This window comes from Dendrobium catenatum, unplaced genomic scaffold (genome assembly GCF_001605985.2).
Source record: "Dendrobium catenatum unplaced genomic scaffold, ASM160598v2 fragScaff_scaffold_133, whole genome shotgun sequence".
Classification (NCBI taxonomy): Eukaryota; Viridiplantae; Streptophyta; class Magnoliopsida; order Asparagales; family Orchidaceae; genus Dendrobium; species Dendrobium catenatum.
Window position 1 is genome coordinate 7,314,509 of NW_021318595.1, and position 17,611 is coordinate 7,332,119.

Genomic DNA, 17,611 nt, shown 5'->3' on the forward strand with positions numbered 1-17,611 from the left:
TATTAAATCAGACATACCCAAGTATTTTTTTAATGCATTTACATTATATTTTCTTTAAAAATTCTAATTTATTTGTTAATTGACTGTCATCAATTATATAACCACCTATATTATGAAGGCTAGATGAATATGAAGAATGAAACCATCACAGAATTCAAGACGAGGGCAAATGTATAACATGGTAGATTTGTATAGAATAAAGAGGAATCATAAATCTATAAAATTATATTTTTATAGATATCATTAGAAGCATAGCCGTTTAAATGTTATGATTTTTTTTAAAAAAAAATATATTTTCAATTAATAAATCAAGCCTACTTCTGTTTCTTCTTATTGTCTCATCAAATCAATGGATAGAAATTACTTGAGCCCCTACAATAAAAATATCATGGCCAAGTACAAACGTTACTTCGCCTTCAATCCACATTCATAGCTAAGAGAAATTATTTTGTGCGGACACCTGATCATTCAAAGACGAATCAGAATGCATCACATCACCTAATACACAGTGGATACACAACCACAGTACACAACAAAGAGATGACACGGTGCGCTCTGATTCACATCCGAACGGCGTCCATATCCGCACAGAATAATTTTACCTATTTTTTACAATATATAACAAATCTTTGCAAAAATATCCCAAACATATCGATTAGGGCATTTATTAAAAAGCTACTTGATGGACCTAAATGAAATAGTTAGTGTATAAGATCAAGGCTTCATTTGAGACGACCTTCTTACTACTTTGTAAAGTTATTTTTTAGTTAAAAAATCATTTAAAAAAAAATAATGGCCTAAAACTAATCCTAAACAAAGCCCAAGTGTTCATCATTTCAATTAAAGTCATATCAAATGACACATTCTTTTTATTTTATTTTAATTTACTTTTATGTCTTATAGAGTTTACTTATAACACTCTCATAAGAAACACCTAATAAAAACTAAAGAAACAAATATGAAAAAATAATAATAATAATAATAATTCTGCATCATGATAAAGCACCTTATAGATTGCTTATTGTGAAAGCAAGAAATTCACAACTTAAGGCCAAATTCAACAGTTACAATAGCTGAAGCTAAAAGACATTCAAGTTAGTTACTTTCAGAGCAATATTAGGTCAACAAAGCAGTTGTCAGGGCTACCTCAAGCTTGAAGAGGAAGCTCTGACCCTTTGAAAGTTCATCAACACCATCTAGAAATATGATAGAAAATCACTAATGGCAGAATTTCACAGTAAGTTGGCCGTTCAAGCTCCGGTGGCGTACAGGCGAGTCCACTCCTTGGCTGTGTTAATCATCCCAAGATGAAGAAGATCAAAGAATATTTAGATTTTCAAGAAGATCAAAGTCACACTGCTGCTTACTGTAAATAAATGAAGATTTTATAATGAATTTGAAAATTATCAGTTCATAGTTTAACGAGCAAGTCGAGCTTTCCTGATGCAGGGCATCCACTAAGGTTTTGTTTGGGATGACTTTTTTACTGTTGTTTAGGTCAAATTATGAATCAATATACTGCTGCTTCATTGTCAATCTTAACATATCAGAAGAAGGTAAAATAATATACTTTGGCTTTAAGCAGCAGAATGAGGTCAAAGGAATTCTAGTCATATCTAGAAAATTTTAAAAGCATTCATGGTGGCTAATAAAGTTGGTAGGATGATATTAGATTTTGCTCTAACTTATGATTTTGTAATTACTAATACTTTAATTAAAAAAAGAGAGGAGCATCTCATCATTTATAAGAATGGATATAGTAAAACTCAAATTGATTATTTTCTTATATAAAAAATATATCAGGGCATCCACTAAGGTTTTGTTTGGGACGACTTTTTTATTGTTTTTTAAAGTTATTTTCTAGTACAAAAAACTTCAACTTTTTAGAAAGCTGCTTTAAAAAACAATATGAAAGTTGTCTCAAACGAAGCCTAAATCTATCAAATTATGAATCAATATACTGCTGGTTCAAAGTCAATCTTAACATATCAGAAGAAGGTAAAACATATCAACTTTCATTCATGCATATTATGTAATATATAGTATGAAACATGAGTACCTAGAATTTGTTTGGGACGGTTTTTTTGTTACTTCTTAAAGCAGCTTTAGAGTACAAAAATTTCAACTTTTTTACTAAAAAGTTGTTTTAAGAAGCAGTAAAAAAACCGTCCCAAACGAAGCTTTAATTGCTATGCATACCAACTATTGAATAATATATGCATGTCTTTGCAAAATATATGTAATTATATAGCCATTTATGAATGATGTGTCTTTACATAAACTTTGATATGCGCTTGAAGATGTAACAAAGCATGTAGTAACATCATGCCATACACCAACTTATATAAAATCCATTTAATTACCTTCGGGACCAAATCACATCTAGCCAAATGATTGATTTAAAAAATGCTATCAAGTAATCAAATGATCCCAAACTAGAAAACACGTACAAAATGAATGTTCCATTCACATTTACTTTCCGTGAGAAATTGAAATCACTTAATAGAGAAATTTTAGAATGTTTGCGGAGTTAAAAAGTTATTATTGGTGTCAAAAGAAAACCAACCAAATGTTGAACTTAACGAGTCTTGTTATTTTCAGAATATATACTTTGGCTTTAAGCAGTAGAATGAGGTCAAAGGAATTCTAGTCACATATAGAAAATTTTAAAAGCATTCATGGTGGCTAATAAAGTTGGTAGGATGATATTAGATTTTGCTCTAACTAATGATTTTGTAATTACTAATACCTTAATTAAAAAAATGAGAGGAGCATCTCATCATTTATAAGAATGGATATAGTAAAACTCAAATTGATTATTTTCTTATAAGAAAAATATATTATTTGAATTGCAAAAATTGTAAAGTTATTCTAAGTGAAAATTTATGTATTCAACGTCGTTTATTAGTTTTGGACTTTAAGATGAAGGGAAGGAATATAAAAAATAAAATAAAATATTGTTCAAAGATTAGATGGGGCATTAAAAGAACACTAATAAATATATTTTTAAGAGTAAGATTTAATATCTTCAGATTTTGACAGCACATAAGGATGCTAATGTTATGTGGAAAAAAATAAGTAGTAATATTAAAAATGTTGCAAATGCTTAGAGCATCAAAAGGAAAAACTCCTAATAGTAAAAATAGTTGATGGTGGAATAAAAAATGTAAGAAAAGATAAAACATTAAAAAAACTTTATTATAAAAATTGGTTTATACGTAAAAACTCAAAAAATTAGAAAATATATAAAAGGGCTCATAAGGAGTTTAAGAAAGTAATATACGATGCAAAGAATTTAGCTTTTAATGATTTATATAATATATTAGATACTAAGAAGGGCAATAGAATATATGTATAAGTTATTAATTTAGTTCAAGTGATGTGTATTAAGGATGAATATCAAAAAGTATTTTTATTAGAAAAGGATATTCAACAAAAGTGAATAAGATATTTCATTAAATTTTCAATGAAGATTGTGAGAATACGATTGATTTTAGTGAACTTAAGAACCCTAAATAAAAAAAAAATTATTTCTATCATCGTATTATTAAAATTGAAGTTAGAATGACTTTAAAGAAAATAAAATGTGAAAAATTTATTGGACCTAATAATATTCTAATAGAGATATGAAATATAGTTGAAGGAATTTTTTCGCTTACAAAACTTGTTCATATTATTTTGAAGACTAAAAAAATGTAAGATGAAGGGAGTGTGTTAATTTCTATCTTTAAGAATAAAGGAAATGCATAGGAGTGTGCAAATTATATAGGAACTAAGTTAATGTGTTATATATTAAAAGCATGGGAAAGAGTTATTGAGCATAGATTTTGATGTGATACTAATGTTTTTCAAAACCAATTTGGATTCATGCTAGGTAGGTTTATTATGGAAGTTATATGTTTATTGAGAGATTTGATAGAGAAGTACATGGATAAAATAAGCAAGATCTACATGTGATATTTATTGATTTAGAGAAAATATATTATAAAATTTCAAGAGAAGTGCTATGTAGAGTTCTAAAAAAGAAAGGAGTTAATAATGCTTATATTCAAGTCATTAAAGATATGTATGCTGTAGCCGTTACTTGTATTCAAACACAATGAGGTTTGACTAAGTATTTTCCTATTTCATTTGGATTACATCAAAAGATCAACTTTAAGCCTATATCTTTTTTCTTTTGCTTTAATCATGGATGTACTTACTAGACATTTACAAGAGGATGTTCCCCAGTGTATGCTTTATGCTAATGATATTCTTCTTGTTGATAAGACTAAAAAGGAGAGAGTTGAAGGAAAACTTGAATTTCAACCTTAGAGTCTAAAAGCTTTCCTTTGAATAGAACTAAAATAGAATACATGCCTGTAGTTTTAGTAGCTATAGATCTAGTGGGGTGATTGCGACTTTGGGCAATCAAATCATTAAAAAGAGTACATATTTTAGATATCTTAGGCTTGTTGCTCAAATGATAGTGAAATAGATGGAGATATTAATAGTAGAATTCAAGTTGGATGGTTGAGTGGAGGAATGCATTGAGCCTATTGTGTGACAAAAAAGTACCCCTCAAACTAAAGTGAAAATTCTATAAAACGGAGATGAGACCTACAATGCTTTTTGACGCGGAACGTTGGCCATTAAAAAAGAAGCATAAAATTAAGTTAAGTGTTGCAGAGATGAGGATGCTCAAGTGGATGAGTGGCTACACTATTAGAGACAAAACAAGTATAGACGTGAAAAAGGAAGAAATAGCTCCAATTGCAGATAAGATTAGAAAGAGCCGCCTTAGATGTTTTAGTCACATAAAATGTCAGCCTTCTAATGACCCAATTAGGAGAGTAGATGTATTAGATTTTTGCCTATGTTAAGAACAGTAGAGGTAGACCTTAAAAGACTTGGTTAGAAAGTATTAGAAATGATTATTAGATTTAAATGAGAATTTGACTCTTAACAGAATACAATAGAGAAAACGGATTCATGTAGCCGACCCCGCAGTGGGATAAAGGCTTGATAATGTTGTTGTTGTTGTTGTTGATGAATTATATTCATATGTAATGAATTGAATGATTATATTATTATAATATATCTCATCAATATTTGAAGCATGTTAACGAACTTAGACCAACCAAATGAGCCCCAAAGGAAATTAAAAGTGACCAACTCGCTACCCATAGAATACAATGCACAAAGTTCATCTTCAATAAGAAATGCCAAGCTAACCTGTCTCCACAGCTTCTGCTTCGTTTGTCTTCCAATGTTTTGCAATGTTATCTGAAAGTGGATCATCTGGGTTTGGAGCACTTAAAAGCGCTTGGATGCTAATTAAATAGGACAATATGGTTAAATGAAATAAAATAAGAGATTTTATAATCATTAATCAGCAAAGAAACATATGAGTAATAGGTAAGTGGTGAAATTAATTAAAATGCAAAGTCAATATGTACACTGGATAACATAGCATTGGAAAGTAGTACTAACTACAAAAGATAAAAGAAATCGTTAACGGGTATACAAAATTTGATAGTAGTTGTAACTACAAAAGATAAAAAAAATGGTTATTGGGTACACAATTCTGAAGTATGATTTGACCGTTTGATTAAGACAAAAACAGCATTGAAAATCTGAGGAATAGCAGAAACATTTATTTGATGTGAGATACATCATATGCTTTGGGACCTTGGGCGAATTTAGAATTTTTTTTTGTTGTGGCATTATAATAAAATCGAGTTCTATTATATTAAATTTCATTCTACACTGCACCAATTGCAAGACAGTGAAAAATCAACTAAAATGTCAGTAATGCCTCTAGTGCTCTCTCTAAGACTATGGCATATGTGTGTTTGCAATTCCTCCCACATTCTGACTCTGGCATATTTCTATTTACAAATGTTTTAATTCTAAGTCATAAACTAATAAAAGATGGAGGGACACCTTGATTCTCCAATCAATCAGACAATATGGTGATGCGAGCCTGAGCCAATGGGGCTTGTGCCTCCAGTGCCCCAACCTTGAATTCGCCAATGCTTAGGACACTTTTTTTTTTTTTTATAACAATAGCTTTTTTTTGACAACATAGCAGTGCTCCCTCCAAATTCCAAATAGTATTGGACGAACAAAGTACCAGTAGTGCAAGGAGAAACTCGAGTAATGTTTCATTAAGTTGTTTCACAACAAAATTGGCCAGAAAGAACATAAATTCTCCAATGGTGTCAATGGAAAAGTTTGATTTACCTTTCAATCAGTATATGAAAAAATATTGTTCAGTGAAAAAAAAGAGAGTATCGACCTGCACCTTAACAGAACTGTTCGAATCTGCAGAGCTGGACTCCACTTATCTTTCAGAATATCAAGGCATATTCGTCCTAGCTGCATGTGTAGAAACCTTGAGAAAAAAAGTTATCCCACAAGGAACAAAACAGTCAATATTAGTGCACTTGCCTTGTCAATGTTGGGATGATATATTTTGGTTAGGAAGCGGACCTGTTTCAGTAATGAAAAAAACAATCACAGTTCATATGCATCGGATCCTCATATAGGTCAAATTGAATACTCTATTTGACGTAGTGAAGAGGTTTCCAGCGTGTGAAAAAACAAAGGCAAACATTTATCATCATGGGGAAAAGGTTCTGAAGTTGAATACAAACATAAACAACAACAAAAATTGGACATGCAACGTTGGAATAAGTTCACAGGCCATCAAATTTAAAAAATAAGAATTAATAAACATGGAACTCAGCATAAAATAACATGGAAGCTAAATTTTCGTGATCCAGACATGCATGGAGCGGTATCTATCACAATTCAAATGTATAGCTCTAATGATCGGGAAGCAAATTTAGATCTATTACTTAACGAATTTATCTTTACTGGATTGGTAATTCAAAGTGAAGCGACCTTTTTATGGTGAATCTGATCAACTTATCATTCTGCTGTAAGTCCACTTAATTTTTAGAATTATTACTTAAATAATGCACTACTTAGTACGTACAAGGATGTACAAACATTTGAAAACTTGCTTCAATAAATTTAATTTTAATCCTGTTGAAATCTTCTTCATTTAAATGATGAAAAAGTAAATCCAATGTAAGAAAATGCCTCTATCACAGCACAACAGCTTCATTCTAAAATCATTCATTCACCTCGATAAACATAATTCCTTTTAATTATAAATTGTGGTCTTAATTATGCATATTTTTAAAGTGCACGTTATCCTATGTTGTATCCTACATAAGGTAGATATCAAAGCCATATAAAAAACTATTTGTTACTAATACACCCATAATTAAAATCAAAACCTTTACCTTCTCCTCTCAAACCTATGAACTAGACAGATACAAAAATCATGTATGGTCAAACCTGATTTTATTAAAGAAATCGCTATTCATAATTATCTTTTAAAGATGAATTAGATGCAAGTTTATAGTTACAAATGGATATTTTTTATGTTGTGAAGTCTGAATCAACTTACATTAACAATTTAGCATGAGCCTGAACTTATTCTTAGAAAAGAGATGAAATTTGAGTCAAAATTTGATAATCGAATTTGAACATTAGATCAATTTTGAATCTACACATCTCTTAGAAACAAGATTTGAATTTGAAAGTGAAACTACAATTGAATCTGATTATGAATCCAATTTGCAGATGACATCAATTCTAAAACTACAACTGAATTTGAAAGTGAACCTATAATTAGATGAACATTAAAAATTATTATCGGATTCTTTTGTTGTGTTGCCTGAATATACATTTATATTAGAACATGAATATGAATATGAATTTGAACTTATTTATTTATAAACAAGAGCTAGAATTTAACAAAAATTAGAAATCAAATTTTAGCATGCGATCATTACAAATCAATACTTCCATTAGAAACTAAACTTAAATTTGAAAGTGACCCTACAATTGAATTTGATTTAAAACGTGAACCTAATCATGAGTTTCTAGAATACATAGAATGTATTTATGAATGTAGCTAAGCAAATCATACATGTTGTAATTGCTTTGTCCAATTGACAAAGTGATAAAGAAAATCTCAAATATGAATGTGAACAACTTGAGCCCATAAATCAATGAGATAAGTTAACTCACAATGAAAATTTTAACGAAGCTACTTCTGCAAATCAAATGAAAATTAATTTTTATTTTTTTTCAGATTTCTTGAAATATAGATTCATAAAAAGACTTGAGGAAGAGTGATGAGGACATCGTCAGCAATTTCGACACGTGTACCATCGGAGACACCGGAGATTGACAGCCACAATCAGGAGTTTTATTTTAAGTCATTTTATGCAGTAGTTTATTTTTATTTTTCAGTTTTTCCGTTTTTATCCTTATGGGTATTTGGTCGCTATTGTAGCCCAAGGGGCATTTAGTCTTTTGTTTCCTTTATCATTTTGAGGCCTATATATATGGCCATTTCTTATGTAATGAAGATGATGAATTATTGAATGAAAATTTTATTTTGTTTCTTCTTACTCTTCTTGCATGAGAGCTAGAGAGAAGTGAGAGAGAAAGCCCAAGGTGAGGGCTAAAGCAATACCCACCAGTCATTTGAAGAGTCTGTGGCTCGTGGTTTATCCCCTTCATCCCGCTCTTCTTTCTTTCCCCAACCCGCCGGCCCTAACTCATTCCCAAGCCACCGGCCACATTTTCGTCCACTTACTCCCATCCTTTTCACTCAATAGCTTCCCCAATTCACCTCCCTCCTCCACCAAAATCACCATAACCCGACGTCAAGCAATCAAACCATCCTCCCCTCCACTTTGCCGCCGCCCCCACCAAGCTCCCTTTCCGATTGTGATGAAGCTCTCACTCATCATGCTTCCTTCCAAATTTGGTTGGGCTTGAGAGGGAAAAATTGGAGTCAATTTGAAATTCAAATTTTGAATTTCAAAACTTTCCAATTTTGGAAATTCCTAATTAGGAAAGTATTTAAATCCGCATCATGATGGAATTCAAATTCAAATGGATTTCATTATAATCTTTCCTAAATCTTATGTGCCGATTTAGAAACTCTTCAATGGCTCCCATACTATTCCCCTCTCCAGAAGCCGCCTGCCTCACCATAAATGGAACCCCATTCAAGCCACTAATTAATGCATTGATTACACATTAATTTGAAATCAATTTCAAATTAATATTCCCCCTATTTCATTCAAAAACCTGAAATTAATTTCAGGTTTTGAAAAAAACTCCCTCCCTCTCTCTAGAACCCGTCGGCCCCCCTCTTGATGGGCCCCATTTAATGCCCATTACTCCCTTATCCCTATTTGAAATTTGAAATCAATTTCAAATTGATTCCCTCCTAATTTACTCAAATTCTGAAGTTAATTTAAGATTTGAGTAAATCTCATTCTCTCCCCCACCTAACCTAAATTCCCTCACCCAAGTCACTCGCCCCCTCTCTCTCTACCTTGGTCACCTCCCTCATTTCTCCCTCCCTTGTGAATTTGGAAGCCAAGAGAAGAAGAAGACGACTCCCTTCCACCTCCCTTTCAAAGACGTATGGCCAATCTGAACATCGATCAGAGATTAGTCTTTGATCCCCAAGGACGTGTGGACGTTCAGAGATCGTCTTTCGTGACGTCAACATAGAGAATTCCAGGACCACGATTAGATCATCCACGGTCAGCCCCTCCACCAACTCCGACTACTTTCCTGTGGGCAAAGACCTCCGGCATCGTCTTCCTAGTGGTGATCTCGATTCTAGCGTGCAAAATCTTCTCTCGCCAAAGCCTAGTGTAGTTGAGTGATCAATCCCCGAGGTGAAAACTCTCATTATTAAATTGTGGATTGTCGGTTAATAGCTCTTCGTATTGCTACTATTTTTGTTTATCTACAAGATTTGGTTAACCTACATGTGCTCCTTCGCCTAAGCAAGTGGAAAACTAAGATTCTTTAATGAATTTGTTTGTTATTTCAATAAATTATTAATTGAGATTACATTGTCAATTATTCTTAAATTTCTTATCAAGCTCTTTTGCATGTGGTTTCACATCAAAGAGAGTAAAATTGCATCAATATTATCAATATTTCAATAAATTTGTGAATAAAAAATTATCTAAGTAAATAAAATTTTTAAAGTTTAATTGAATTTCAAAGTGTAAATAATCTTCATTGATATTTAGATCATGTAAGTTAATTTCCTTTAGAGGTAGTTCCTCCAGATAGGCATTTTCATATTTATGAGGCTTGCAAGCTCTCCTTTGTTGTCTCATCATCTAGAGATAGGTTATAATCAATAGGGTACATATTGGCATTTTAATTTATTTTTTATTTATTTCATATCATTTGCTTGATTTACATATAAGTTTTATGATTTGCAAAAAGAGATTGATAAAAAAACTAACAGTTGATTACAAGTGAATTATTGATGTGAACCAAAAACATGTGAAATTTAAACCAAATGATAATGTAATGGTACAGCTAAATTATGAAAGGCTCCCTACGAAGAAATATGGAGTCATATAAAATCAAACAGTGCATTGATATAAATACCTATGCAATAAAAATATGTAAAGCGCAGATACTAGTCCAAACTTCAAGATCATCTAATTTGACTTTAGTTCATGAAACTATAATCAGGTAAATTTCTCTCTTTCAATCTCTTCTTTGTGAATTCATATCAAACACCTTAACAGTTGGATCTACTCATCTTGTTCTAAAAGTTAACTAATATGCAATAATTATTTCAACTATAGCTGGTGGGAACCATAAGTTTCTTGTGTATTGAGATGATAGATTTATTTGTGGAGATTCATAAGTTACCTTGCAAGAATTGCATTAGCTTTACATGAAAAATATTAAATACTTAATTTATGAGCCAAAATTTTCCATCTCAAGCAGAATAATGCAAATTGGGAACTTTATAGTTAGCTAATTGACTATAGTCACTAAGCCTTGATTGTCATTATTATGCTACAGTCTCAATTGATGTTACAATTCCAAGATTTGTTGCAATAATTCATATTTCCGACTATACTTGTCTAGAAATTTCTTCCATGAAATACCATAGTCCAGCCATTAACTCAAATTTTTTAGCTCTCGTTTTTTTATGTCGCCTCTCATTGTCCTTGTGGAAAATTTTGATTGAAAGTTTTAAAACCTAAGGTTGATTCAAATTATTTATATGTTGGGGAAATTTGAACTTATTATTTTTACAAGACCAATAAGACTTATGAGAAATTTCTTATTTAAGTTGTTTGTGCATTAAATATCACACCTAAGGCATAGAATATATATATATTTTATTGTGTCACCTCTCATTTTTCTTGTGGAAGAATTTAATTGAAATTTTTGAAACTTGACGTTGATTCCAATTGTTTAAATGCTGGGAGAATTAGAACTTCTTTTACTAGGAGGTTGGTGAGAATTTCCTATTTGTGGGCTAAATAGGATTCCAAAGGCATGTTGAAAAAATATTGAGTATTACACACCAATTCCAATTTCCTTCAATTTTATATATATATGTTGGTTGGATGTGTATTCGTTGAGTACCCGGCAAGTCTTGATATAGACTTCTAGAGATTTCTCCAAGTATTGGCAAGAGACCCAATCCTTCATTTGGATGAATTTCATTATTGTTCTTTCTTTTAATTTGTTTAGAGGTTGATTTACAAGTGTAATTAAAACTTTATGAAGTGTGATACATACTGGATTCCATTTCATTAAGTGAAGCCTAATCATTGCTTAAATGTTATATTCATCCGTTATTTTTCTTGTGGAATTTCAAAATTAAGACTATTAAATTATCATTTTTTCTGAATGAAATATTTTTATTGTTTTATATTAAAAGTGACTGATTATTGCTAAAATTAATACTTAATAATATTTTTGTGTTTAGAATGATTTTATGATTTTGATTGCTAATTATTGGTCTTAAAAAATGCTTATGAGTGGAGGAAGAATTGAGAATAATTTAGAGCATGTGTTTAAAAGGACTTCTAAGTATCAAAAAAGGCATAAAGATAAACTATCCAATCTCAGCAAAGAAAAGTCACACACTTAAAGCCATCAAGCACTAAGCAAATTAAGGGAACTTCTTCATAAAATTAATTCATTCCAAAACTAAAAAATTGCAAGCATATTAACTTTTATTTATAGGCATGATAAGTCTAATTTTTAAAGAAAAAAAAAAAGAAGGAAATAGAGGATTGGTGAGCATTAAAGAGGAGTTCCAACTATCCTTTTTCTAAATGTCACATTCCTACTTAGCTATTTCATGGTTGACCATACAAACTTCTAGATGAAAAATAAAATAAAAATTACATTTAAAATATTTAAAACTATGAACTCTTTATTGAGCTCTTGACTGGGCCCCTATAATTAGGCATTTTCTTTGATTTTTTCTTAAGCTCTGATCTTAGCTCTTACAATAAAACTTTTAGCTGATTATCTTTATCTACACGATTATATCATCATTGAGAAAGCACCAACCAATCTAATTGTTGGTCATCATTTTGGGTTTGTTGCAATAATAAATCACTTAGTGATGATATGTGACTAATGCGTATTGACTTAAAGACTTTGGCCCCACAATTGATAGAAAACTACTTGAATTTTAACTCTATAGAGTAGAGCTCAACTAAGTTAGGGGAGTTGATATAACACATCATGTGGACGAAGATAATCAAGCTAAAAGCCCAATTATAAAAGCTAAGACCAAAGCCTAAAAAATGATTAAAGAAAAACCCAAATTACAATAGCTCAATAATGAGCCCATAGTTTTAAATATTTTAAATGCAATTTATATTTTATTTATCATCTAGAAGCTTATATGGTCAGCCATAACATTGTTAGGTAAGGAGAAAGCATTAGAAAAGGAGGTAGTGGGAACTCCTCTTTAATGCACATAAATTTCCTCTTTCCCTCCATTTTTCTTCTTTTTATCTCCAAAAATTATACTTATAATGTCTATAAATATGGGTTGATATTCATTGTAATTTTTTATTTTGAAATAAAATAATTTTGTGAAGAAGTTCTCTTAATTTGTTTGATTTTTTTTTACTTCAAGTATATACTTTTTCTTTCATGAGATTATTTAGTTTTCTTTGTTTTTATGTTACTTATAAGTCCTCTTAAACACTTGCCATAAACTATTCATAACTCTTCCTCTACTTTATAAGCATCTTTTAAGACCAATAAACCAATAATCAAAATCATAAAACTCTTCTAAACACTTTCACATAATCATCAGCCCAAATTAAAAAAAAAACACTTGAACTTAGTCTTATTTCCTATAATTTAACGCCTTCTTAAAATACAAAATACTCTACCATTAATTCCATATCACATGTTCATATTCTAAGCTAACCTTTCAGCATCTTTTTAGCTATATATATCACATAAAATCATCCCCAAAAGTGATCTTCTAAATCAGCCTAAACTGAACTAGTCTTGGCATTCCTACTAATATACCCCTCTAAAACCCTCAACATTCCACCAAAACTTTAGAACACCTCTCTAAATATTAAACTAAAGATCCATAACATCTGATAACCATTAATCTCACTAAAAAGCTACCCACCACCATCATATTATCTTTGCCCTAAAGATTTACAACTCTAGAACATGACGCTTTCTAACCTACATTTAATTTAAATATTGATGCTTGTTTTATATGACACATGTCAAATTGTCATGTTGAACAAAATCATCTTCCATGTAGAAGTTTTCACACTACCATCTCTAATTAAGGAATAGTGATTTATTCACTTTCTAGAACCCAAAGGCAAGATGCTTGTTAAAGCAACACCTTAATAATAATATTTACCTAAGAGATGCATGAGGCTTTATGACCTTATCTGTCTTGCCTAATTGACAATGATAGGTAGAAAAAAGTAAAAAACAACAATTATATTGATCAACAAGTTGCATGCATGACATTATAGACCACTCTTTTGGGGAAAATCACATTTGGGTACTTTATTTTGGACACTAGTAAAATGGTTCCCCGACTGTATGTTTTTATTAAATATCTGTTTACTTTCAAAATACATAATTTTGATCTTTACTGTTGAGAAATCATCTAAAGGCTCACATGAAATGGACTATATGAGAAGAATAAGATACCCCATTTTGTTAAATTCTTGCAAAAATACACCCTTCATGTTTTCCAGAAATTTTATTAAAAAAAACTGCTTAGCAAGAGATGGTGAAATTGCTATGCAAGCTTGAAATTCCTAAGGAACTCAATGCCAAAGCTAACTTCTATAGCAAAGAAAGTAACATATTCAAACAGATAACATAGCATACAACGTCATAATCATAATTAGCCTTGTCTAAATAAACCAGGGATACAGACTAATAAAACCAAAATGATGAACAATACACATCATAAATTTAAACAGAAAAAGGAATACAATAGTATTCTCATTAGATATACCAGGGCCGTGGAAAGCCACATAAATGAATTGCAGCATTCCCTGCAAGCAGTAAGTACTGGGACCGTGCATTTTTTACCACTAATTTGTGCACAGAAAAGTACAGGAACCTCAAATTATTAAGCACAGCCAATCATCCTGATGGTTCATCAAGAATTAAGGTTAAACAAGCTTAAGCAAACAAAGCCGACCGAAATTTTAAAAGAAGCGTGCTTAAGATCTAATTAAATAAAAGAAGCGTAATTAATAAAAATTTTTAAAAAAGGAGCAACCATTCCCCGTTAAATTCTGCGCAGTCTAAATACGGGCCAATGATTTGCGAGTTCAGAATAAGCCAAATCATTTAGCGTACTCTCTAGGAGAAGAAAAACTGTGAGGAAAGAGAGAACGGACACCATAGAGAGAGAGAGGGTGGAAAGAGAGAGAGGGAGAACAGCTGATTTTTTTCTAAGTAGAGATGAGGAGCAGTATTAATATAACTTAATATAATTAAAAATAAAAATTATAACTTTAATTTTTAATTAGTTATAATTTTAATAACTTATAAGTAAAATATAACATAATTAAATTAAAATTAAGCTATAAATTTAGGTAAAATTAAATTATAAATTGAATTAAATTATACTTAATTTAAATTAATAAATTTATAAATTTAACATAAGTTATAATATTTATTTAAAATATAATTACAATTAAATTAGTTACAAACTAAGTTATTAAATTTTTTAAACTAAATTAAAATTTATAAACTTAATTTAATTTAATTTCATTAATTTTTAATAAATTTATTTAAATTTTAGTTTAATTACATTAAAATTTAAAAACTTAATTAAATTTATAACTTTATTTAAATTATAATTTCAATTTAATTTTATAATTAATAATTTTTAATTTATAATTATAACTTTTTAATTTATAATTATGTTTATTTAAATTTATAATATAATTTAACTAATTTTAATAACTTAATTTAATTTAATTAATGTTTGATTTACTTTAATAATGTATTAAAATGATGCGTAATTAAATTAATTATAAACTTATAATTTTTTAATTATATTAAGTTTATTAATCACTTGCTCTCCTTTTACTTAGAACAAAAATCATTGCTTTCCTCTCTCTTATCTGGTAATCTTTCTCCCTCTATTTTCTTTCCCCTCTCTCTTCTCGTTCTTCTTCTCCTCACTCACACTTATTTTTCTCTCTAGGTGAATACGCCAAATGATTTGACTTAATCTGAACTCGCCAAATCATTTGGTGTATTTAAATTGCGCTAGATAATTTGGTAAATTTGCTCTTTTTTAAATTTTTTGTTAATTATGCTTCTTTTATTTAATTAGATCTTAAACATGTTTCTTTTAAAAATTCGGCCTTAGTTGATGCGCTGACTCGATGTAATAGCCAAATCAGTTGTCCAATAACTTTAGCCATGAGAATTATGTAAATGAGAGAATAAACTAAGGTAGTCCAAATGGATTGAACAAGTTCAAATCTTCTGATAACTAATAAGTACCACATTTTATCCAAATTACTTCTTTAACATACCTGTATATAATACTTAAGCATGTAACAAAAACCTAGCGGAAAGAACATATCAGAACCTTTGCAGAAAAGTAACAATAAAATATGAAAACATTTTTCAGAAGCATTCTGCATACCTTGGGAGCGGCCATGGGATATTCTTCAGGAAGAAACAATTCAAGCTTAAAAACCCCTCCTAATCAAAGGAATAGATAAAACAAAAACACATCAGATTGGAATTAGAGGAAAAAAAAAACTTCTACAAAGGCATTCGTCTTTTAGTAAAGAATTGAGTTACTAGAGATCATCATCATCAATAATCCTTTTAGTCATTTGAACTTCTTGATGTTTTCTTTATGAAACCATCATTGGCATTCATTCCATTGAGGTTTGCAAGTGACGTTAACTCCACATTACATAAATCCCATTACACAACTTCTCTTCCATTCCTTTCACAGAAGATCAACTCATCAATTTTCCTAAATTTTATATGCCATGAAAATCTGAAGATCTACACTCTGAAAGAACAATTCTAGTGCATTACAATGAGTAAATTCAAAATCTAAATACTAATTCATTCTAATTATTTTGCCTTGCAAATTTTTATTTAGTAGTTTGTGCTTTCAATTCGTGGAAAACATGCCTATAATAATGCCTATGAGAACGAAATGTACTCTTTTGGTATTTCTGATCCAAAGGTCAAGATGTGTGGGTCGGTTCAATCATGAGTTCACTGGTTTGGTTGTTGTGTGGGTTGCTTAGTCATCGATTCATTTAGTTGATATTTGATTCAATGATTTTAAGAAACTGGCGGCTGCAACGAAATCCTATTGAGTTGATTAAAATAAAGCTCGTCAAGAACCAAAACAAAGGAACAGTATAAATAATCAAAGAAAAAATACGAACTAAAAACAGCGTTTTGAGTAATGAAAGAGAGAATGATAAATCAACATAAAAAGTCAAAAACCAAAGCAGCTAACTTTCCTATGGGCGGGGGATGCATAATTTAGGCATCAGATATGCAACAACATAAGAATTTTGTGATATGAATGTCATAAACTTTGAAAATTAACAACCCAGATCTGAACTAACAAAGCATACAGAAGCCAGAAGAAACAAAATATAAACACAAAGGCACATGACTATTAATTAAAGAGCAAAACAGTACCAACGAGAGTGAATATTACACATATCAACGGAGACTTGTGTGGCCCAAAGAATCATTAACGTTTAAAATACGGCATGTGTTATCTTCCGAAGGTGACGTCAACTGATCCCATGGGCTGAAAAGTAAGAACGGAAAACAATCATAAAAATCAAATTATCAAGAAAAAAACATGGGGCAGATCAGACCACCAAAAAACCAACAACCCAAAACCTTTCTTACTCCAGCTAAACACTAAAACTCCATAAACCCAACATACAGCAGCTTCAGACAGGCAATAACCGATTAAAAACAAGAGCACCAGAAGCCAAAAGGACGAGAATAAATTACCTAAAGGAGTTTCGGCCTAAAGAAGATCGTTGGGTTTTCACTGCATGAATCACACGTCGCGAACACCAGGAAACTTCAAGATGAGTCCGAAAATAACGAAGTAAAAAAAAACAAAAAAAGAAAAATCGTAACAGCTGAGAGCAACTATATTTACCAATCATTTCTAGCCGGAGCGCAATTCTTGAAAGATCTTACAAGATCGGAAGATGTATAA

At 30.6% G+C, this 17,611-nt stretch overlaps 1 protein-coding gene across 1 annotated transcript; it reads right to left on the bottom strand.

Annotated features, from left to right (window-relative positions):
- Positions 1-964: 964 nt before the first annotated feature.
- Positions 965-16,093, bottom strand: LOC110103096 (ubiquitin-conjugating enzyme E2 36). Its single transcript, XM_028699772.1, has 5 exons — positions 16,040-16,093; positions 6,433-6,474; positions 6,287-6,360; positions 5,215-5,312; positions 965-1,288 (listed from the first exon to the last, which is right to left on the bottom strand). The coding sequence occupies exons 1-5, from the start codon at positions 16,052-16,054 to the stop codon at positions 1,251-1,253; spliced, it is 267 nt and encodes an 88-aa protein (XP_028555605.1). The 5' UTR covers positions 16,055-16,093; the 3' UTR covers positions 965-1,250.
- Positions 16,094-17,611: the final 1,518 nt, after the last annotated feature.

Coding starts and splice junctions, on each gene's coding strand:
- LOC110103096 (XM_028699772.1), bottom strand. Junction 5,313..6,286: donor ATTCGAACAGTTCTGTTAAG/GTGCAGGTCGAT, acceptor CTATTTAATTAG/CATCCAAGCGCTTTTAAGTG. Junction 1,289..5,214: donor AGCAGAAGCTGTGGAGACAG/GTTAGCTTGGCA, acceptor TGATTAACACAG/CCAAGGAGTGGACTCGCCTG.